Genomic DNA, 22,626 nt, shown 5'->3' on the forward strand with positions numbered 1-22,626 from the left:
ACAAAACATACTTCAAGTTGGATTATTTTTTATTAAAAAAGAACCATTGAACAATTTCATGAAAGTAATGCTGCAAGGTGAATTTTGGCTGAACTCATGGAGGTTATTTTTCTATTTCCTGTCCCCAGTTTTATCTTCCACTAGGGACAGGTGAGATAAACAAAGCATATTGGTGACAAATACTTCGGATGTATTTTGGAAATGAAGCTTTTTTTTATTTTTTACCCCCAGAGAACAGCCTGGCCTTGTAGGATTGGTATCTCACACACAGAAGGGGAAATGAATTAACTTTTACTAAATAGAAGGCTACTTTTTTCTACCAATAAGCACATCAGAATTACTGTTACTGTTTTATGAACTTCTGATGATCAGGTAGCAACCATTTTCAACACAATATTCTATTGAAGAAAGTGCATAAGTACTCCATGGTCAAGCTTTGCATCCACCGCCTTCTCCTGAACCATTGCTGTCCACATCCAATCGTCTGCAACATCCAAGAAACCACAGATCAAAGTATAGAGCAAGTTAAGACTGTCTTGGCAACCTTGGCAACATACTACTCTGTATGTGCCAACTCAGGAATACATCTTACTGTAGCTGGGACACAGGTATGAGTACTTTCAAACCACGATTTAAGATTTTTGTTATGTTTATTTGGGCTATCTTGTGAAGGGAACATTCCACACAATGATGGCATGCAAAAGAAAATCTAGTCACCACCTGAAATGCATAAAATTATTACAGTTCTCAACACAAAAGAAAATGTAGTTGAGATTCATAAAATAAAAAAGGAATTTTCTTTCTTTTAAAAATACAAAATCTTAATGAAGAAAATGTATTAGAAGTAACATAGAATATCAATTTTTTAAAAAATGCAAATCTCTGCAGACAGTGTTTGAGATTTCACACAAGAAGCTTTTTAACAGGCAGTTTTATTTATTTTAGTACAGCTTGCTTTGATCACTTACTTTCAGGTAATTATTTTTCCAGTTAATCAGCATCTCTGTCTAATGTTTTGACTTAAAAGGTACCGATCACCTTTGCATTTGAGTAGAAAAGATTGCTGTTATTTTATTGAAAGCACGACCTTCTTTATTACTACCCCAGATATTACATCCATAGCATCATTTTCATTAGCTGTCCACATACGGTTTGAAACACTGTAGCCTACTTGCTTGTGATTTCCAGTCTCATGTCAGGGAACGGAATTAGAGCTCCTTAGCATCAGCTTACAACTTCTCTGGAGAAAGTTCCTTTCTTTACTTCATTATATCCTGTGACAAGTTACCTCAAGCCTGTGAGAGCAATTGTTACCTTAACTCTTCACTGTTCTTTGGTGGTATTTCACTCACTATTAGCAAGCTGTTACCATGAGACAGCTGCTCAAAAGACTCTGAATTTTCAAAATTCAGTTTTTAATTAATAGGTATTTTTCTCTCAAATCATCCTGGCAGCAGTCTCTGACAATGGATGTGGAAAGGAGTTCCTCTAATACTGAAACTCAGGCTTCCTTTAATGTAAGATTAAGGTGTGCTAACCATGGAACCTACAGACCCCATTCTCCTTCTGATCTAAAGAAGGAGGATCTGACTTCACAAAGGACATATATACATGTCCACAAAGAACTACATCCAGATTTTGTTTTGACGGTAAATGTGGTCATGCCTGTGAACCAAAAGATCTTTCAGAAAGACAAAATCAACGGTCACTGTCCTCCAGCAAAAACTGGAGATCTTCATTCTTCTCTATCAACTTTCTTCGTTCTCAGAATCCCTCCCTTTCAGATGCAAGTGCTTCATCAACAGATTTTATATGCTCCTCCCCAGCGTAAATGCCATAATGCAGGTTGTCATCCTTTACAGTAGCCCAGGACATTTGCTTGGTGGAGAACCTTGCTGCCCACTCTCCTGCCTTGTTGACAACAATGACACCTCCCAAGCCCCCAACTCGTGTCTTCATGTAGTCTAATGCAGTGTCCGCTGCTACCTCTGGTGACATGCCTGAAAAGAAAAAATAACTTCATACTACTTGTCCTGGCAGTTTTAACATTCTCTTAAAATTTCACCCCTCCCTATGGAACCAGTCAAATCTAACTTCTCTTTCAACTAAATCAGCATGAAATTTCCAGTCTAACAAAGGAAGCACTTTTGGAAAGGCTCTAGACAGTTGCAAAGAGCTGCTATGGTGTGGTACTGCTCCAAGTATTTATTTGTATAGCTTCAGATTTTGATTCAGTTTCAGTGTTTAACACAAACTATCTAAATACTTTATGTTCACGACACACCAGTTCTTATGCCATCATTTGACTGGAAAAAAATGCCAATCTGAAAGGTTTTCATCAAAGGTTTGTGACAAGGTACATCTAAAGCATTTACAATCTGGACAAACACACATCAAAACAATCAAAAATTTCAGTCATCATCTCTGTTCAAGTTCCACTGGCTGCAACAGAGCTCAAAGCACGTACTACACATTGTCATAAATTATCAAAAGCAGACATCAGCATGACTCTTCCTGAAACTTTGAAACCATCAGGCAAAATGAGGTCTCAATGTACTAGACATCAGACAAAGGACCAGAAATGCAACTTTAGCTTTTCACTACTTGATTCATATTGACAGAAGTATTTTCTAAATAAGTCAGATTTAATAGGTACATCATACACACAGACTTATAATAGCAGCAAAATATTTTTCTCTACAAGTTTAAATATACATTCAGGAATGTAGTTGGCTTGGCCTAATTACCCTAAGATATAGACCCTCAGTAATGTTATGCAGCTTAGGCGATGGAACAAAACCTAGCCTTCATGCCTTCTCTGCAAATTTTGAGTTAAAACCAAATAAAACCAGCAGAGTCAGAATTATTCACAGCACTGGTGACTGACAGGACAAAGCTCCTTACTCTGACGCACGGGTGACACTGAGACTATTCAAGTCAGTGGCACTGTCTTCAAAGGGTCAGTATTTCAGTGTTTGATTTTTCACCAAGACAACAGCTGCCACCATAAGACTGAAATTCCAACAGCTGTTAAGACTGGCAAAGCAATTCACTCCTGAAATACAGAAGTGAAATTCACTCCTGAAATACAGAAGAAATTTTGCAGCATTTGTCCAAAAGAGGATATTTAGTATGCAAGTTACCAAATAGCTGAACAGAACTGTGAGGGCTCTACAGTCATTCTTACGTATGCAACTTTAGCTCACTGTTCAAGGAATCAAAAAGCTATAATAACGTGAGGGTTTGTTTTCAGTGCCTTCATGGAAACATGGTGCGAGGAGGGGCTGGGGGGAATCTGACTGCTGACGTGTTTGCCTGGCAGCTGAGTTGTACTTCTGGGCCGGATGAATGAAGGTAAAGCAAGCATGGGCAGGGTGAACAAGTACAAACCAATTAGACATGAATATGTGTGGGTTCATTTTCTTTTTCTCTTTTTCCAATAATCTTTTTGAGACTCATTTGCCTTTCAAACTAATTAATCACAAGCCAGATAACTGCTATCAAAGCTTAAGTCTTGCAATGCAGTTAACATCAAGCCAGAGAAGAAACTGGTTTACACAGTTAAGACAAGAGCTTAGAAAGCTGTTCATAAATTGAATACTTAGAGACATAATTTAGAGAGTAAAGGGAGAGCATAACATGTTCAGAACTTTGGGAAATAATCTGTAGGTCGTATTTTATGCTGAAACTGTCACGTCAGCTGTGAGATTTAGAGAAATGCACCCATTATATGCAAACAATCCTATAAAGCACAACAAAAATATTTGCAGCTGTTACTTGTCTCTCTACTGACTGCTTCTCCAGTGAAAATGTAAATTGAATGTTTTCCAACTATTTCCACTTTGGTTATCTCAAAGCAAGTTACACTGTACTGCCCCAAAGCTACAGCTTTCTAAAAATAATGGTGATATCTTTATTAATGATTCTTGAACTGCATGCAACACAAGTATGTTGTCTGGCTATGTTTACAGGCTGTAACATAATCAAGGGTTTAGATGACAAACTAAGTCATGAAGGTAAAGCTACAAAGGGTCACCCCACAGTCAGATTGTATTACAGTCACATAAGACATACTGTGTCAGCTGTTTATCACATACCCATCCAGTCAGTTAGTACATTTTCCAAAACAAAATGTAAATTGAAATAATGGTTAAAAAGTTTAAAAATAATTTCTGTCACTGTAATCAGAGTTGGTACAATAAAGACTTTTACAGTTCATTAGAAAGGCAATATCCCATACTTTCTATTTCAGCTCCAGTTATCTGGTTTTAGCCCTCCCTTACTGCTCCCTTAAATATATCTTATTTTTACCTGTTTTCTTTTTCTTGTTCACAGAATTTCAGTTTTTAATTGGGAAAAAATTACTAAAGAGAACTTCTGTTAAACAAAGTATAGAGTAATGTCTTTCAATGTACACTGATCTAAAGCAGGATTCAGTATCAGGCAGCAGAGAGAATTCTGTTCACCTCAGCTATTTTGGCTTTATTAATAATTTAGTACTTTGTTTTGTTTTTAAAGTTTTTGTTTTAACCCATCCACATACCCCTAAGAGCAACTCTTTTGACAACTGTTCTAGGATGACAGTATATATACTGAAACCTGTGATTAGGCAATGGTTCCTATTCTCATTAGTTCAGATTACAGGAAATTTGGAATATACCTTGCTCCATGTGATAGAGGATCAGTCGGGCCAAGACCACTTTCATAATGCTCTCCCCATGTCCTGTGGTTGAAGTGGCACCAGAATGGTTGTCAGCATAACCTCCACTTCCTTTCCAAAGGGAAAAAAAAGACGGTAATATTTTGTAATACAGTTTAAAAGTCTTGCATTGTTTAAAATAGGTACCAAACATTTCTTCCTTTATGTCCATTAGCTCTGTGCATTTCTGAGAGCAAAGTGTCAGAAAAGCTTCTTTCTCATTTCTGCCACAATTTGAAAAGTAAAATATATGAAAGAGATGAACAAAATTTGGAGCAAGTCATTTGCTAGTGATCTGTTTGTGTACAAGGGGCAGAAGCAGGCCAACACTCCATAGGAATGGGCAAAAATATTTTCCGGAACAGCAAGGGAAGATGTATTGAAGATCAGCAAGATAGGGTGGGGACCCTGAATGCCAGGTCATATCAGTTGAGAGGATATAAAGGAAGATCTAGTGAGGACATTGGTGAGCTGACTGGTTTAAGGCGAACTTACCCCCCACAGCACATAAGAGATTTCAAGAGCATGGGCTCCAGTAAAACTTCACAAACCAGCCCTGAACACCTCACACAAGCAGAGTGTTTCTTCTGCTGAATTCCCCTTCTCCCCCTTTTTTTTTCTCCCATCCTTGTTTTGCTGGCACATTCCACACCCTGTTCTCCACCAAGCTTCTGCTTGCTCAATACCCACATTTCTACCACATCTCCTAAGAAAAATATTTCCCAGGAGCTAGGAAGAAGCATACCATAACATTATAAACAAAGTACTGGGGGAGGGGATAGAGGCCTTAGAAAAGCAATGAAAGTTTCTTCCCTTCTGCACTTCCCGGATCAGACCCTTTTAATGGACTCCGAGTAACATGTGGAAAAACACTGCCATATTAAGGCAATGCCCCCTTACCAAAGCCTCTGATGTTTAAAAGCACAGCTGACATTTCTGAAGATGCCTAGTGAGACCAAAAGTTGCAAGCAATATGTTCAAAAGTGCCCAGTTTCACTTGTCCTTCACAAACCCATCTCCCAAACTGTAAGAACGCTGAACATGATCTTCACAGGAGGGAGGGCATTTGCAGTCAGAAGGCTGCAGCCAGACACAGAATGGAAAACCATAGTCAAAATCCAGAGGATACTGAAACGTCAGCAACTTTGTATGCAAAAGAAAGACAGTTTTATAATAATCATATATTGCCAACAGCAATGCTATTGGAGTTTGGAACATGTTTTACTAAAAATAATTATTTTCCAAATCCCAGCTGTATGGTAGAACCCTGAAACAATCAAATGGCAAGTCTGTTTCACGAGAGGAAGAAATCTGTGGAAAGGATTTCAAGTGTCTCTTTATACTTGGATAAGAGATCTCTTAAAATATTTCCTTTATTCTACAACCATATCTATTAGCTTCTGAGACAGTCCTATCAGGGCTCTCTTAAGAACAGGAATTTACTCAGAGTTCCAAGTCACTTTATAATTCTTGCTCACTGATGCAACCAGTAGTAAATGGAATTACACCTATTTCCTTAAGTATCAAGGAAACAGCACCTTAACATGGAGCAGGCTACCTTTTTTGACTTAGCGGAAAGCAGAGCCATAAAAAAGGAGAGCTTTATCAGAATCAAGAGGAAGGAAACACAGGTGTTTGCACTGAAGTAAGGACAGAAAAAACAAACTGCCATCCCATTTTCCACGTAGAACTCCCAATTCTTTCTTGCAAATCTTCATGCTATAAGGAGCTTTAGCTTTGACAGATTTGAATGTTAGACCTCCATATCAGCTGGACTAGTATTTATGTTTTGTTTTGCTAATGAAAATGAGAACTGTAATACTTTTTTTTTTCCTTTCTTTAAATGAGATATCCCCAGAAAGTAAAAGGCAAGATCCCACACCCCATACCTATGCACGCTGTGTCACCAACACGGCCAATCAGTTTATTAGAGAGGCCTCCTGTGGATGTTGCACAAGCTACACTGCCTTCACTGTCTATAGCAACAGCACCGACTGTTCCAAGGTCTCTGCCAAGAAAAACAGTTCACAAAATCAGACAGAATTAAAGCATACCTGCCAAAGCATGTTGCCTTTATTTCCCTGGTAGCTTTAAAGAAGATTTCTACAACAGAATTACTGCTCATCATAAAGCTATTTTTTTGTCATGCTTCTTATTACAAAAATAACAAGAAACATGCAACAATTCTCACAAGCTTTGTTTTTAACAGAGTAGAAAACACTTTTTTTTTTTTTTAAATCTTTCCCTCATGACTTGTTTACTTTCATAGCATGGAAACTTGGGGAGGAAAAAAACCCATAAAACAAAAGCACACAGGGCAGAAATACTTCTAGTCATTATAGTTCTGGAGTAGTTTTTTGGCTGACACACAACTTTCCCCTAAATGGCAACTCAAAGATGCAACAATTGGCTCCACTGTCTCAACAGGAGGTTAACCGGAATTGTTAATGACAATGCACGTAAATGAGTGAATACAGAAAAGGACAGTAATGTTATGCATGCACTGAATCATTTCCTTCCTGTTCCTCCTCTTTCCTTTTCCTTACTCCCCTTAATGTTTGAATGCTATAAAAAAAAGCTTATTTATTTTCCTTTCAACTAGTATTGCTCACAATGCATCATTAAGACATGCTTTAGTCTTTGTACTCTGTAGCTACGTAATCTTGATGTTTAAATCACTTGGCCAGTAGACTCTGCTGAAACTGCACATTGGTTTAAAAATCTTCAGGAGCTGAAGAAAACAGAAGTCTCAACTATATCTCTATTTCTTCAACACAGAAAAGACATATACAATAGCCTGCTCAAAATATACATGTGTAGTTGTGTATGGGAAAAAAAAAAGCCTGTCGTGACACACTCTAACAGTTGCTCCACTGAGAAGTGAGACATTACTGAGAAGCAACGGTTTAAATATCCATATATTCCAGTCTTGGCAATTCACGTAGGAACATAAACCAGTATGTGACTAGGAGAAGTATACCAAACCCCAAAAATAATCTCTCCACACAGGAAAATAATCTGTAACAATCCTTCAAGAAACTACCCAACAGGCAACTGGGAGAGGAATACCTTTTGAATTTGCCTGGGCACTGGTGAGGATTTCTCCATAGCTCTGCAAATCTAAGCTAATTAAGTCAAAGTCTTTGTGTACCTTGAAACCCACAGTCAGTTTCTCAGAGACCCAACTTCCTGTTCCCTCCTGCTTATGTAAAATACCATACTGTCAGTCCCTACACTTCATTCACAGCAATTCAAAGTTGACTGATGAATCACAGGCCTTATAGGCTGCTCTGACATTTATGTAGAGACGGACCTCATCTCAAACTGCTATGATGGTGCAGATGGGCTTCCCACCCATCCATCTGTTACAAATGATTTGCTGAAAAGAACATTAGTAAATTCAGGAGTCCCTTGCACATACATTCATGTAGCACCCTTCAACCAACTAAAGTTAGATCCTCCTGAGAAATTTAGAAAGCTGTATCCAGATGTACATTTTCTTAGATACGTATTTACCTTAAGCAACTGTAAAAATAAAAGCACAGATGATGAGGCAGTAATTACCTGTTTTGGTATGAGAGCACAACTGGCAATAAGTAACAAAATGAATGGGCCAACACACCTCATCTGCAGTGGAGCAAATAGACAACTACACTTGATTTCTTACAGTCCCTTTTTTACTGCTTCAGTATAACCTTTCCTTTGATCATCTTCAGAACAAAGGCAAAGACACTTTTTTTTTTTTTTGGTATGGCTAGTTGGCTCCAAAACATTAACAAGGAAGACAAAACTGCTATCAAATTGTAACGCTATATTATAACTCAAATTATTACTCATCTCTTAGTTATTGACAGTAGTTATTGACAGTAGCAAAAATCTCAACAAGTACCTGTGGTAAACCAGAGGATGCTATTAGGGATATTTTCAATCAAAGATTATTCCTATATACTGCATATACTATGATACAGAATGTATTATTTGGATTTATTCATTCCCTTTTGTCTAAATCTTTCACTATCCAATACCCATGAAGTGGCATGTACTTACATTATCCCCATTTAACTAATGGGGATAACTACCTGCTATTTTGCCTCTCAGCCCTGCATCAGTAGTGGGTTTTTTTTATTGTTGTTAGGTCCTTGTTAGTTAATACTTCCTCAAGTTACTCTAGCAGTGAGATTCACAGTGGGGCTATTTACTATCTTACAGCCACTCAACACCCTTTCTGTGGGATTCTCAGGCAAACTCCAGGAATTCTTAACAGGGGTATTGCCAGAGTCTTTGCAGTGTGAGACTGCAGATAAATCAAATCACGCCTTGTTCTTGGCAAAAGGTGTGCAAGATGGAATGTTGTCCATGCAATGGAACCCTAAGCTTTCAGCATAAACCAATGCAGGCTTCTAACTAGCAGAGGAGAAAGGTCTCTCCTGTGGAGACACCAGACTTCACCTGCAAAGCCCAAGAAACCCCAGGGTTTCCAACACTGTGAGGATCAGGGGACTGGAAGTAAAATATACACCAACCTTCAAATTCCCAGTATGATCTGCTATTATGTTGCCTCTGACTAATACTACTTCACCTTCTGTCTGTTCGCCTCAGGCAGGTTTCTGCATAATCACTGTGGACATAACAGGGAAAAAGAACATTCCTCGTGTGATACAGAATGAAGTGGGTTTGCATTAAAAAAAACCCTGTTTTCAACTTTGTGAATTTATGCTGATGTTTTGGTTTTCAGAAAAAAACCAGCATAGCCAAGACAAAAAAAAGTCTTCAGCATTTCAGAAACACACAAGCTTTTTATTATCAGATATTCCAGAAGATGTCCATGTTGAAACTGAAGATGCCTAACACTGTTTTCAGAAAAAGAAAAAAAAAAAGGTAAAAATGAAACAGTTATGAGGAATGAATGAAGAATTAAATGCCATGCTAGTCCAACTCAGATGTTCAAGAGAACAAGAGGCACTGGTGGCTACATCACTTTCAAAATTTTTCACAATGAATGATAGATAATACCACACAGTCCTTGGACACACCACAGACTGAAAGAAAACTTCTGTTGGGTACAAGACAAACTATGACCAAGACCTTATGGTCAAGGAACAACACCACTTTGTTTACAAGACCATATTTGTGCTTGTCTCAGTACTTTCCTTTTCCTTTTAGCATTTTACTGAAAGTAACATATAGGTTGTAATTTGTAGCCTCATTTCAGGGACTTTAATTAACGTGCTCACAGAAGAAATTTCCTCCTTCTGATCTACAAATTCATTTCTGCTGCTGCCATTATTCCTGTTTCACAGAACAGATGAACAGCACATGATGCAGCATTTATGTAACATAATACAGTGTTTTCCTGCACCTCAACCATGGACGTACAAACGGAAACCCAAAACAATTTGGTGTTTATGCCTACCTCCCAGGCACAGAAAACATTCTTGACACCTCATGTTTTTCACTCCTTTGCTGTCCACCTCACCTTCCCCTCTGCTTTATGTGAGACTGGGTTGTTTTCCAGGTGATGTTCATTTTGCTGTTGGGCAATACCATCCAACAGCATCTCTCTTCCCACCCACAACTAAACTTGTTCATTCTTTTTTATTTCTTTTCACAACCAGTAGCCACAATCAACACTCAGAAGGAATTACTTGTCGAAGTCTGATGTTGTTTAACTATCTAATCCAATTTAAAGACAAATCTGATCATCTACTGAACTAAGATCAGCTTTCTTGGGTTTTCTGAGGTTTTTTTAATTAACTTGTTTTAGTATGTGCACTGGAGATTTTTAAAATCAGTTCATCCACAGAAAAAGCTAAAAATAATACCTGCTTTTGTTAAAGCTACACTATGCACTTCTGTAACTCATGATTTTAAGAGCAGTAACAAGTTCTAACTTTGTTCTCCAATAAAGCCACAAAACTTATGCTATTGTCAAAGTGACCAATAATCTTCTTAAGCAGCAACAAGTTTCATCAAGTTTCTTCCAGTCATTTAAGTAAATTCATTGAAATCTTGAGTTTCTACTACTTTCAGTAAAGACATACTGTAAAGACTGTATCAAACCACATAATATTTGGAATACAGGCCTTCAGGGTTTGTGTTTATTTGTTTGGGATTTTGTTTTTCTTGGTCACTTTGCTCGTTTGGGGTTTTTTTTGAGTTTTTTGTAACCAGATAGCACAGATTAAATTACCCAATCTAAAAATAAACTCGATTTTACCTACTTCTGAAACTCTTCAGGGTTGGAATCTGGCTCAAGGTTCTTCTTCCATCTCTCCCGGGATCTCTCAGTTATGAGTTTCTCCCCTGGAATTTCAGGAATACCCATGGCCTGAGCAAACAGGTGTGCACCATGGTCAGTCAGCAGCATGTGCTTTGTCTGCAGAAAGACAAGAGATTCACTGACAATTCTTGTTTTGTCTTGTACTGAGCAGTTTTGTATAACTTTGTATAACTGCTTTGTATAATTTTTAGGAGTATCCACACAAAGAAAATCACAGATTTTATTTTAAAAATTTCTAAACTTCTGTCCACATCCCCTTCCACTACAGCTGAAAAAGATTTCAGTTTTCCGAATCACAAGGTTTAACCATCACAGAAAATAATTGTACTTATCTATTTAACACTTACTATAGTGGGAGAAGAAAAACTGGTAAATTTATTCTTTAGCTAATTTGTATGCAAATGTTCTGTACTGTTTCAAATGAATCACCAAATTACTACATAACTAACTGTTTTGTCCAGTTAACGAAGAGATTTAGAAGGCTTTTATTCAAAAGAATGCTAAATAAATTCCTGTTTAAAGGCATTACCCCTAGTAAAATATCCAACAAATGTAAATAGCATACAACTAAAATGTTCCTTATCATCAGCTTAACAATTTCATTTTAAATATTTCCTTCAACAAGCTGCTATTCTTATTAACTCAGACGATCAAATTTAGGAACAGAGTACTTTCTAATGAGTTTGACCAAAAAATGTTTACTCTCTTCTAACAATACTTGAAAGTTCTATTTTGATTCCTTTATCTACAAAGCACTTCAAACCAGATTATAATTCAACAACCTTAGTTAATTCCATGCTTCAAAGTCTGTAGAGCTCAGTTAATTCATATTTTAGAGAAACCTGCCAGATAAATTTGTTTAACTGATTCTTATACTTCAGTAGTAGCTCTGAAATCTGATTTTTTTTGTTTGTTTGTTTGTTTTTTGTTTTAATGTGTCAAAAAGTAAGCAGCAGCTTCTTACACAACTACACAGCTGTCAATTGCTCATCAGAGCCTGGGAACATGTTAGAGTAGTGGTGGTGTGACTATACAGCACGGAGCAATTTGAGAGCAGAGCACCTGACTTACAGCAAGCCTTTCTGTCCACGCAGCAGCACAGCCCACCACACCAGCTGAGGTCCAAACAGAACCGTGTGATGCTGGAGGCAGCAGACCTGCAGAGCACCCACGAGGCACAGCCCCAGATCTCAGCCAGAAGCAAGGACAGCAGGGGTTGGGTATTTCTGCATCATGCTACATTCTGGAGGATGTGAACAGTCTCAAAGCTTCACGTTAAGATGTTGCAGCCCATCAACTACTGCTGACTTCTAAAGAAAAGTAATCACTACCATGACCAAGGGATAGCACTGCATTGTTTTAAAGGATTCCAGACAAACCTCTAGCCCAGTCAGAGACACTGACCTCTACTAAAGCCTCTTACAGCCTCTGCATTAGGCCCTATGGACAGGGACAGAGCACTACACAATGGAAACATTTCTGATGTTGCAGCCCCACTATCAAACATTTCTGAAAATTTAAATGCCTGTTTAATTAATCTTTAACTCATGAGAGCATGCTTTAGGGAATGCTGAGGGTGACAAGGAAGGAGTCTCCTGTACACGTGAAAGCAAACATCAGGCTTTCATGCTGAGTGCTGTTACTGCAGTATGAGACAATGCAAGACCTCCCTATTTCTAACAAAACTAATGAGTAGTGTTCTTCGAATTGAGAGCCAACTTCTTTGTGCAATACTGCCCCCCTCTGCCATCACCATTAACCCACGAGAAGCACACTCTATGATATTCAAAATAGTTTTGGTTTTTATTTGTGGGGTTTTTTTGTTGTTTGGTTTGTTTTTGTAGGAAATTTGAAATTTGCTTTTGTTTTGATCTGTACCAGGAGGCTATGTCCTCCATCCCTTGCTTTCTTCAGCAACTATGACTGTATCATCCTTTAAATAAGTTTTAAAAATATAAAGTTTTATTATGAAAAATGGAAGCTATTTTAAAAACTTTTTCATTGGATTCCATCCCATATGCAAATCTGCATAACATATGTACTTTCCCAGGCTACACAAACAAGAAATACTTGTGTATTGATAAATAAACTTCTATGAGAGGACTTTGTGTTTGGAGTTTTTTCCCTTCCTTTTCAGTCCTTGCTGAAAAGAAGTTGTCCTAAGGTGATTTTTGTCACTCTCTTAAGCAGATGTTGTCAATCAAAAGAACTAGTAGAACACTGTCAAAAAATGCAAAAGCACATTTTCCTGTCTCGTTCTTCCAGTTTCATTCATATGTTTGCTAATGTAAAGCGCCTACTTTTTCTGCAAGACATTTACATAAAGTAATCCAAAAGGACAAAAAAGGGTTCAAGAGATCTTACAAATAAGCAACAAATGCTGGCACTTTTATTTAATTTCACTGGAAATGGGGAAAATACTCCAAATTTCTGCCTGGCCTAAAGTTCAGACCATCACAATTCTTCATTTAACAATTCTGGCAGCAGAGAGCACAGAAAAAAACCTGGTCCTTTGCCTCAAGAAGTCTGTGTTCTAAGCTAAATTCTCTTTTGCCTAATACAAAGTCCTGCACAATAAGAGCAGGGCAAAACACACACAACTTACATATACCAATGAATTAGTGTTCTAATGCTCATGAGAAGCCCATCTAATTAAGTGTTGGAGCTGAGAAGGATTACATGCCCCAAATAAAAAAAAAATCAATGTATCATTCTATTTATTTTTAATACAAACAGGAATAGTTCAACAGAAATTTAAGTGTTTTTCCAAGAATATGTTACATTAGTTAATGTACTAAAAGTCTTCCACCTCTAGAAGCTCCTGTGAGCAACAGTACAGTAAATCATGAATGGAAATCATTCTGGTGCCCTCCTTTCTTCTACTCCATGAATTTGGACAAGTTTGAGCCCAGTGGGAAAGTGACAGCCAAAAAGGACAAATGTGTTGCAACAACCTAGAGGAGCTACTCTGACCACCAGATGGAGCCCACACTGTTCCATAATAGGATGGAAATACAATTACAAGCAGATGCACAGGGTGGCTTTGGTTGGTTTGTTTGTTTTCAGAAGCTGCATGTTTCAAAATTCTTTATGGCATCAAGGCATCTCAAAACCACTGGGAATTATGGATACAGACTTAAGACCCCAGGAAAACTAGCCTTATTACCCCCAAGTCACACAGTTTAAAAATGGTTTTTAATTAAGCACAGTACAACAAAACACACTATGAAATGTTCTGTGAAATATCCTGGGTTGGTGTCCCAAAATTCCTGTCCAAGATGAACAGATGGGCAACAATGAAAAGAAGAGCAACATCTCCATCTCCATTTATGGGAGATAGAGAAGAGCAGAAACTCATCTCAAGATACATCAAGCAATTTAGGTCAACATTTACATTTGAAATCTACCATCAAGCACACAGATTTTTTGCATCTTGGCAAAGATTAATACCTTAACCACAAAATGTCACGGTGTTAGGGCTACACCATCATACTTGGTCCTGTACAGTAGAATTTTATTATTTCATTTCAAATTTACCCTCAACAATTTGAACACCAGAAGCACCATGTGATGACAAGAAAGACTGTGTAATAGACAAGACATAGGAGAGGGGTTTCTGTTTGCTGGTTTGTTTGTTGTTGTTTTTTTTTTTTTAAATTTTTAAAACATGCTTTGCAAAGTTAAATTCTCAAAATCCAACAGTGTTGTTTTGACCCTATTCTTGTTGACTTAAATGAGATTTTTTTCATGGACAAGACAACAAAGAAAATAAATCAGTGATTCTGGAATAAGAACTAAGCAACAGGCATTAAAATAAGTTCTCTAGAGAAGAAAATAAAATACAACATTCACCTTAACATGCTAGAGACATCTCTCCACCACCCTTCATACATGTTCTCGGATTTTGTCTTCTGAAGCTGTCTACCACCTATACTTATTTACTGATCTAGTTAATAACAAAATAAAATCCATATGAAGGAAAAAATCCTTATTCATCACAAGTTTTAACACTGTTTTCTAGTAGATGTACATTTCACTGAAATATTTATATTCAATATTTTAGTGAAATGTTCTGATCTTAAAAGCAGACCTAGCTTTCAATTAAGGACACAAAAAATTTCTATCTGCTTTGGAGGCCGTTGAAGACAAGATAAATGTCAATCATCTTTATAGATCACCAGAACAAGTTTTGTTTCCTCAAAAACCACTTTGAAAGGTTAAAGAAACATACGTCTTCTGTATTAGTAAGTGTTTTCATAAATATGAACCTTTTCAACAATGGGGCAGCTGCACTACTAGGATGAAAATGTAAACTCCAAAGACAGGAAAAATGTTCTGATCACTGTCACAGCCTTGTAATAGTAAAACAGAGCCAGATATCTCACAGATCACTTACTCCCATCCTGATATTGCACCATATCTGAAGAATAAGAAGAAGTCTGCTGTGGCAAATATGAGATGGATTTCTTAGTGAAGTAAGGTGGGATTGATCTTGTATGGAAGGTCAAGTAATATTTTACTGCCCTGATAAATTTGATTATCTTGGAAAATCTGTCAGCACCACACAGAACTAATATCTTCTACTGGTGGAAGACTACAACTGTACTGGTGCTACCACCTGATCAGGTCACAGTGGAGAAGGCTACCCAGAACAACACAGGAGTGCATTACATAGCCAAATATGTAACTGGGTCATTTAATTCAGTTCCACATCACTGCAAAGTGAACAGTGTCTTACCTAACTTTAATCTTGCAAGATCAAGCACAACGCTCAGTGACAACATAAAAGCTCTTCAAAAAACAAGTGAAAAACAACAAAAAACCCCTTGAATACCAGCAGTGGAACCACAGGAGACCAACGTGTATAGGTCAAGTTATGTCTCCTTAGAATGCTATTGTTTATAAATATTTCTCAAAACCCCTTAAAGTAAGTGCTTCATGGTCATGACCATAGTTTCTAAATACTCCAATCCTTTCCTCCCTTCCTTGCTGCTTTAAAGCACTACACAAACATCATCACTGAGGTGTATCAATATGCTGGATGAAGTTCAAAGGAGAAGAAAATGCTTCATACTCAAGTAGATAATCAGCATACCTTTTCCATAACAAGTCGAGCGAGTTTTATTGGGTTTGCTATGCACTTAACAGCAGATACTGCTCCAGAGTCTAAATTCTTTCCATCCATGATAATGGCATCCATTTCTACTTCACCTTTTTCATTTAAAACAGATCCACAACCTAAAGACAAAAAAACAAAACAAACAAACAAACAAAAAACAACAAACCCCCCACACAAAAAAAAAAAACAAAAAACAAAACAAAAACAAAACCAAAAACAAACAAAAACCAAAAAACAACAACAAAAAAAAACCAAAACACAAAACCAAAAAAAAAAAAAAAACACAAACCACCACAAACAAACAAACAAACAAACAAAAAAAACCACCACCACCACCACCACCAAAAAAAAAAAAAAAAAAAAAAAAAAAAAAGTAAGGGGGCAAGAGAAAAAGAAGAAAGTCATTAAGCACTACCCAACCAGGTGATTCAACTGTAAGGTCTCATCAAGAAACGTTTCTCTTTCCCACTTTGCTGACTTCCCCAAAGTATCTCCCAAATACAAACAAAACAGCAGAAACACTGCTGAGTATAACCGCAAAATCCAACCATTAACAGAAGTTTCACAGAGTACAACATCTACTTTAAAATTGAGTTTTATTTTTTATAGGATGAAAAACACACTTCCAATCCCATCCAAATTATATACTTGGTATTAGTTAAATCAACAAACCATAATGAGCAGAATTCTTTATTACCAGATCGCTTTTAAGTGTACACAGTTTTCTTGCCTTTACAGTTTTTCTAAAGGAGGATACAACACCACCCAAAGAAATAGTACAGCGTTTGATCCTATCAACAGATTAACATCATACAGCACTCCAAGAAACTGCCAAAATTAATGGAGCAGAATTAGTGTCCCCTCACTACTGTAGCAAGAGTTTGAAATAAAAAGCTTCTTCCACTACCAAATAAAAACAGTATATAAATCATTTTAAAAATAAAAATTAGGTAATAAAACATCAGGTAGTTATATTCTATAATTATCAGTGCTATCACTAACCTAATTGAAAATTAATGGCATACAAAATGAGACAATGCAAATAGGGTGGTTTTTAAAACAATGCAAATAATTGTACCCCAGAGTAATAACAGGTTGCAAGTCATCAAGTGCACAAGCCTTGCTAATACAGATGGTGAAGACTAAACCTAGAAAGAAGTAAAAAACCAACCCAAAACATGGCAGATTTACATAGTACCTTAGGTAAAAAGACCCAAGCATTGTACATAATTAATCCAGTAGGGTTTTTCTCCTTTCTGTTAAACCAACATTAAAGCAGCCCAGAAACCTGTTAATAACTGAAATAAAAACTTCTATACCAATGTAGTTCAGACCTGAATATATGAAATTAAATGCCCTGTGATAAAAGGTGGCTAAATCCTGTAATCCCCCTCTTGTAATCTCAAAAACTGTCCCTACCACATACAGACACACCCCCCAAAAGTTATTTTTTACTTGTCTCCATCTGCATAAATTATTCCAGAGTTCAGTCCTGCATCATTCACAATATGTTAATTTCTAGACTGATCTGTAAAGAGCTTACGGGTTAATTGCCTTGTGCCACCCATGTTAACATCATTCTTTCAGCTTTTGCTTATGCTGGTAAGGAATTGTTTTCTTAGCTAAACCCTGCCATGCTCTTTTAACTTGCTTGACAAGGTCAGGCTTTCTGACCTGTGGTCACAAAATTCCCACTAGAACTAGAGTACCCTCTTTCTCAAGCATCAGTGACCAGAACCATGCTTCCAGGGGAAACTCAACAAGGCCCCTTCATCACTGCATTGAGAGTATCCCATGCCTACTGGACATATCTCATAGGATACACTTTAGGGTTTTCTAAAATTTGCTGAGCATGGAACAGTTGCAGTTTCTGTAATCAAAGGCAGCTTTCTAAAAAAGTCTCCATTTACAGGTGGTAGAGACTGGTACCTTCTAAGAAAAATTCATCCCACTTGCCACAGACTCACAGAAAGGCCTGGGTTGGAAAGGCCCCTAAAGATCATCTAGTGCCAACCCCTGCCCCACTAGATCAGGTTGCTCAGGACCTGATCCAACCTGGCCTTGAACGCTTGCAGGGATAGGGCATCCACTACTCCTACAGCTTTGAGCCAGCTTTTCCCACTCCACTAATCACCATGGGAGTCTGTACACCAGGGCAGAGCTAGTTACTGAACTTCAAGAGACCTCAGGCAGGACGAATCCTTCCTTCTGTGGTTACAGGCTGCCTTTTGACCTGCCTTCCAAACCAATGGGTAGGGACTACCAGCCTCTGAGGCCATAGTATCCATTGGCAGCAGTGCTGAGAAAATAAAGGTTTTGGCTTACTTATTAAGCAAAGGGTTGGGAAAACAAGAGAAAGACAATAGAAGACAAAACAGAGGATGAAACAAATAATCAACATGTCTGACATCAGCTTAATCACAGTGGGATACTGAGAGGAGAACTCCAACTCCCTCCATCTGTGGATAAATAGATCTCTCCTCTGTCCTGCAAAAGCTGCATAGGAAAGAGCGTGCAAGGATTAAGAGTGCCAGTTCTTACACCTGGAGTACTCATGCTAAGCTGGTTAATATTGCTAGCCAAAGAGATCACACAGAAATATAACCATGCCACAAGTAGAGCTTGATGACTTTATTATGCTGCACAAGTCACTAAAATGGTAATTTTATACACCAGTATAGCTTCTGAGCCCTTGCACCAAGCCTACGTCAAGATGACCCTACACAGCATGGCTACACCCTACATCACACAAAAAAGGACACAACTTGATTGTTCTGCCCGTTCTTCCCCATCTTTATTGTTGTATCTTAGCAATGTTTGTGTTTGACTGGAAAATATTACAGCAAAACCAATGTTATCCTTTAATGAAGTACAACACCGTGAGTTTTAAAAAGCCACTCCAATCAAGGTCCTTTGCACAAAGCTTTCAGCTCACTCTTGCCAGATTGTGAGAGCAGATGTAGCTAATGAGTGCTAACACAATTAGATGTATCTGTAACAGACACTTGCCACTTAAATCATCATTGTCAAACCTGAACAATGGGTGAAGGCTCAAGTCTAGTTAAGTAAAAGCTAAATGAGAGAATGCCACCCTAATGCTAAGTATATAAAAGCACACACTACACCTCCATGTCCAATTCACGATTTCAGCTTGAATGCTCTAAAAATCAAAATGTTCTACTCAAGTAAATAACAAAACAATGAAATTTTCATATTAAATAAAAGCTGCTCTGGACTGCAAGGTGAGACAGAACAAATGAACCTCTGCAAACTAACTGAGCATGTAACTAATAGCTATGTTATCTAAAATACTGAGCACCTACAGGTATTTTCATGTTCTTTTCTGACATACCATGGTGGGAGTGGGGAAATATTTTTGCTGAAGTTCATCAAAATAATAAACTTGAGGTCCTAAGAAGAGGAGAAAGTATTTGATTACTACCACTAACATTAATTCACAGTAATGATTAGGAAATCCAGTTACGAACCTTTACTATAAGAAGTTATAGAACTGTGACTCATATACCATTATTGCATTGCTTCTCTATTTACAAAATAACTAATTGCAAGCATGAATGACGAGAAAAACACCTAAAATCCCCAACACCAGTATTTCTGTGGCAATAGACAAAGGTCAAGCACTCAGGATTAAACAATACTGCAAGGTATATCCAAGTGCCTTGAAGAGGCACATTAACTTAACACTTATTCCATAAGAGTCCGTGTCTTAAAACTGGATATACATAGCACAGGAACAGAAGATTTACAGAAAAGTAAGACAGCACTACACAAATTAAATGGCAGATGCAAAACACTGAAGAATGGGAAAAGCATAACTCATCTTCCCAAGTGTACTCATGAGAAACAACAGTACATAAAATGCTGAGAAATCACCTATTTTGCGACACTAGTATTTACTCTGCTGCAATGTATGTAAAACGATAATAATGCAATAATAATAATAAAAATACAAGCTAGGATTTTCAGAAGCATCAGGGCAAAACACTTGAAATATAATATGATTCTAAGTCCACTTAATTCTTAAAAACATACCTGCATTAAAATGAGGATCATCTTCCATTGACCGTACTGCCTCCTCAACTGCATCTACAGCAGTGCCTCCGTGCTTCAGGACACCGTAACCTCGCAGCGCAGCTCTGACAACACCAGCACGACATCCCTCCTCTCGTTCTCGGAAGATGCGGCCAGCTCCACCATGCACCACGATGACAGGCTTCATGCTGCCAAGCTCCTCCCAGGCTTTCAGCTGGGCACACAGGCCGGTTGATGGAAGGGGTAGTAGTCTTTAGCATGTGCTTCTTTCTACATGGAGAGTGGCTGCAGGTAAGGCAACTCATATGGACCATTTGCCACAATTTTACCTTCTGGGAAGCCAAGTACTCACATGGAAGAGCTCCTAATTCAGACTGGATGAGGCCCCAGTGCAACTTTGAGGCCAGCCTACTTTGAGGAAGGGTCTGGGTCAAGTGGCACAGGAAAGGCTCCTTTCAAACTAAGTTACTCTCCAATCTTGTTGTTTAGTATGAACCCTGTCTGGTGATAATACATTACATGGGAACAAGCATTTGAGTAACCCTTGGACCTGCTAACTGCTCCTTGTTTTAGACGGGTAGCCTGTTGCCAGAGTACAGCAGTATCACCAGCAATACAGAAAGGCAACTGAGCCGACCCGAGTTAAAGGCTTACCCAGCTCAACCACCTGGATCCCAGACCTCTGACCTCTTGCAATACTTTGAACTTCGAGCAGGAAAACAAGGTGTTCATTGACACTCGGCAGCCAACACCCTGTTGCCACTGCTCATGGCCTCCTGCGACCAAAAGAGATTGTTGCCAGTTGGTACACATCTTTCGTGATGCAAATCACGGGTTTTGCTTCCAGAAAGAGGCAAAGACGCAGCAGTTAACTCATCTCCCACTGAAATCTGGGGCACCTCACAGAGAAAATTCCCCTCGTGAAATGTTTCTCGGGGGTGGCTATTTTGGGAGGCTGTGACGAATAGAATCCAACAGCCTTTCCTCTCCATCCTACGGGCAAACCCTTGCAACGCAGCCCTCCGCACTCCTCCGGTCCCTCGCACTCCTGCTGCCCTAGGGGAGGCCGGCCGGGATGGTAGCAGGCGGGGAGCAGAGGAAATCCCAGCCGGGGCCGCTGTGGGATACAGCAACCCGCTAGCGAGGCCGTTCGGGCTTTTATTTCAGCCAGCAGCTACGCTCTTCCCTTACTAAGGACAGGCTACCCTCGGCCGTAGAGCCAGCCCTGCAGCGCTGCGAGGCGGCACCGCCGCTCAGGGCGGGCCCGCGCCGCTCTCCCGCCCGCCCCCGGCGTTCCCGTGGAGTGCGGGGTCAGATCCCACCTGGAGCTCCCCGTCCGCGCTGTGCCCCACGGCCGCCCTGGGCGCGCTGCCGTGCGGCTGCCGCGGCAGTGCGGGGCGCCGCAGTCCCGGGAGCCCTCTGCCGGCAGCCGCCCTTGACAGACATGGCGCCCCCGGCTGCGCCGAGCCCTGCCCGCAGCTAACATGGCGGCCCCGCCGCCCGCACCCGCGGTCTCCGCCCCGCACGCCGCAGGGGCCGGGCCGCTGCCGCCGGCCCTGAGGCAGCGCGGCCCGGCCCTGGGCTGGCAACAGCCCCGTGCTCATCCGGGCGTGGTTCGCCCGTCAGGCGCCGCCCTGTGCAGGGCTACAGCCGCGCTGTCCCACCCGCTCAGCGCCTGCCACCGCTTGATTTCCCCTCGAGTTAAATCAGAAAAACGGCGCCTCTCCCCAAAATCGATCCCCGGCAGCACATCCCGCGTGCCCACTCTTCCCTCTGGCCGCTCTGGGTTATCCTCGTTCCCAAAGCTCGGGCTGCCTGTGGAGTTCTGGGAACTGAAAGGAGCTGCAGGCCGAGGGAGCTTCGGTCTGTGGGGCCATGGCACACATCCCACGCAGATTGGCACAGACTATATAACATATATATATATACATATATATATATATATATATAACGTATATGTATATATAGGTGAGTTTAAGGTGTATGTGGCCACACTGTTACCAAACCGATGGCAAAGACAAGAACTGAGCTTGATGTTTGTTTTACTTCTAGTGATATGCTAGTGGTGGAACAAACAGTAGTTAACTAAAAGCAGAGGTGCAAAAGGTTTTTTTCTGAAAAGTAAAAAATAGAGTTTAGAAAAAAAGCCACGTAATTCTGAACTCCCTTACCTGTGCAACCAGAACTGTAAACAAAGATTTCTCAACATTTGTACAAACTGCTGGCATACATCTGGCCTCTCCTGACCATTCTGCTTTGCTGACCGCCTCTCTGCGCCCTTGTCTCTGTTGAGGTGTTGCAGTTCACTCAGGACACCGAGGGGACATGGCTGTGCAAAAATGGCAAGGATTTATGCCAATGGGAAGTCACCCAATTTCAGATCTGTTTTGATCCTGAAGGTTTGTTGAAAAGTAATTAGTGTGGTTTAATTACAAGGAAATACTCCTGATGGTTTTTCTTTGTCACTGGTAGGCT

The 22,626-nt window shown here is 39.4% G+C and overlaps 1 protein-coding gene and 1 long non-coding RNA gene across 4 annotated transcripts in view; one reads left to right on the forward strand and one right to left on the reverse strand.

Moving 5' to 3' along the window:
• LOC134546589 (uncharacterized) overlaps positions 1-16,067 on the forward strand; it is a 34,360-nt gene extending 18,293 nt beyond the window's left edge. Inside the window, exon 3 of the long non-coding RNA XR_010079207.1 lies at positions 12,074-16,067. This is a non-coding gene — a long non-coding RNA (uncharacterized LOC134546589). The remainder of the gene's footprint in view (positions 1-12,073) is intronic.
• ASRGL1 (asparaginase and isoaspartyl peptidase 1) lies at positions 632-21,640 on the reverse strand. Of its 3 annotated transcripts, XM_063389460.1 has the most exons (8): positions 21,474-21,640; positions 20,806-20,927; positions 20,152-20,421; positions 16,075-16,217; positions 10,921-11,075; positions 6,589-6,707; positions 4,661-4,771; positions 632-2,000 (listed from the first exon to the last, which is right to left on the reverse strand). In XM_063389460.1, the coding sequence occupies exons 3-8, from the start codon at positions 20,336-20,338 to the stop codon at positions 1,765-1,767; spliced, it is 951 nt and encodes a 316-aa protein (XP_063245530.1). In that variant the 5' UTR covers positions 20,339-20,421; positions 20,806-20,927; positions 21,474-21,640; the 3' UTR covers positions 632-1,764. The 3 variants fall into 3 exon arrangements, with proteins under 3 accessions (XP_063245530.1, XP_063245528.1, XP_063245529.1); XM_063389458.1 differs by lacking the exon at positions 20,806-20,927; XM_063389459.1 differs by lacking the exon at positions 20,806-20,927 and having other exon boundaries at positions 20,152-20,436.
• Positions 21,641-22,626: the final 986 nt, after the last annotated feature.

Source organism: Prinia subflava, chromosome 2 (assembly GCF_021018805.1).
Source record: "Prinia subflava isolate CZ2003 ecotype Zambia chromosome 2, Cam_Psub_1.2, whole genome shotgun sequence".
Classification (NCBI taxonomy): Eukaryota; Metazoa; Chordata; class Aves; order Passeriformes; family Cisticolidae; genus Prinia; species Prinia subflava.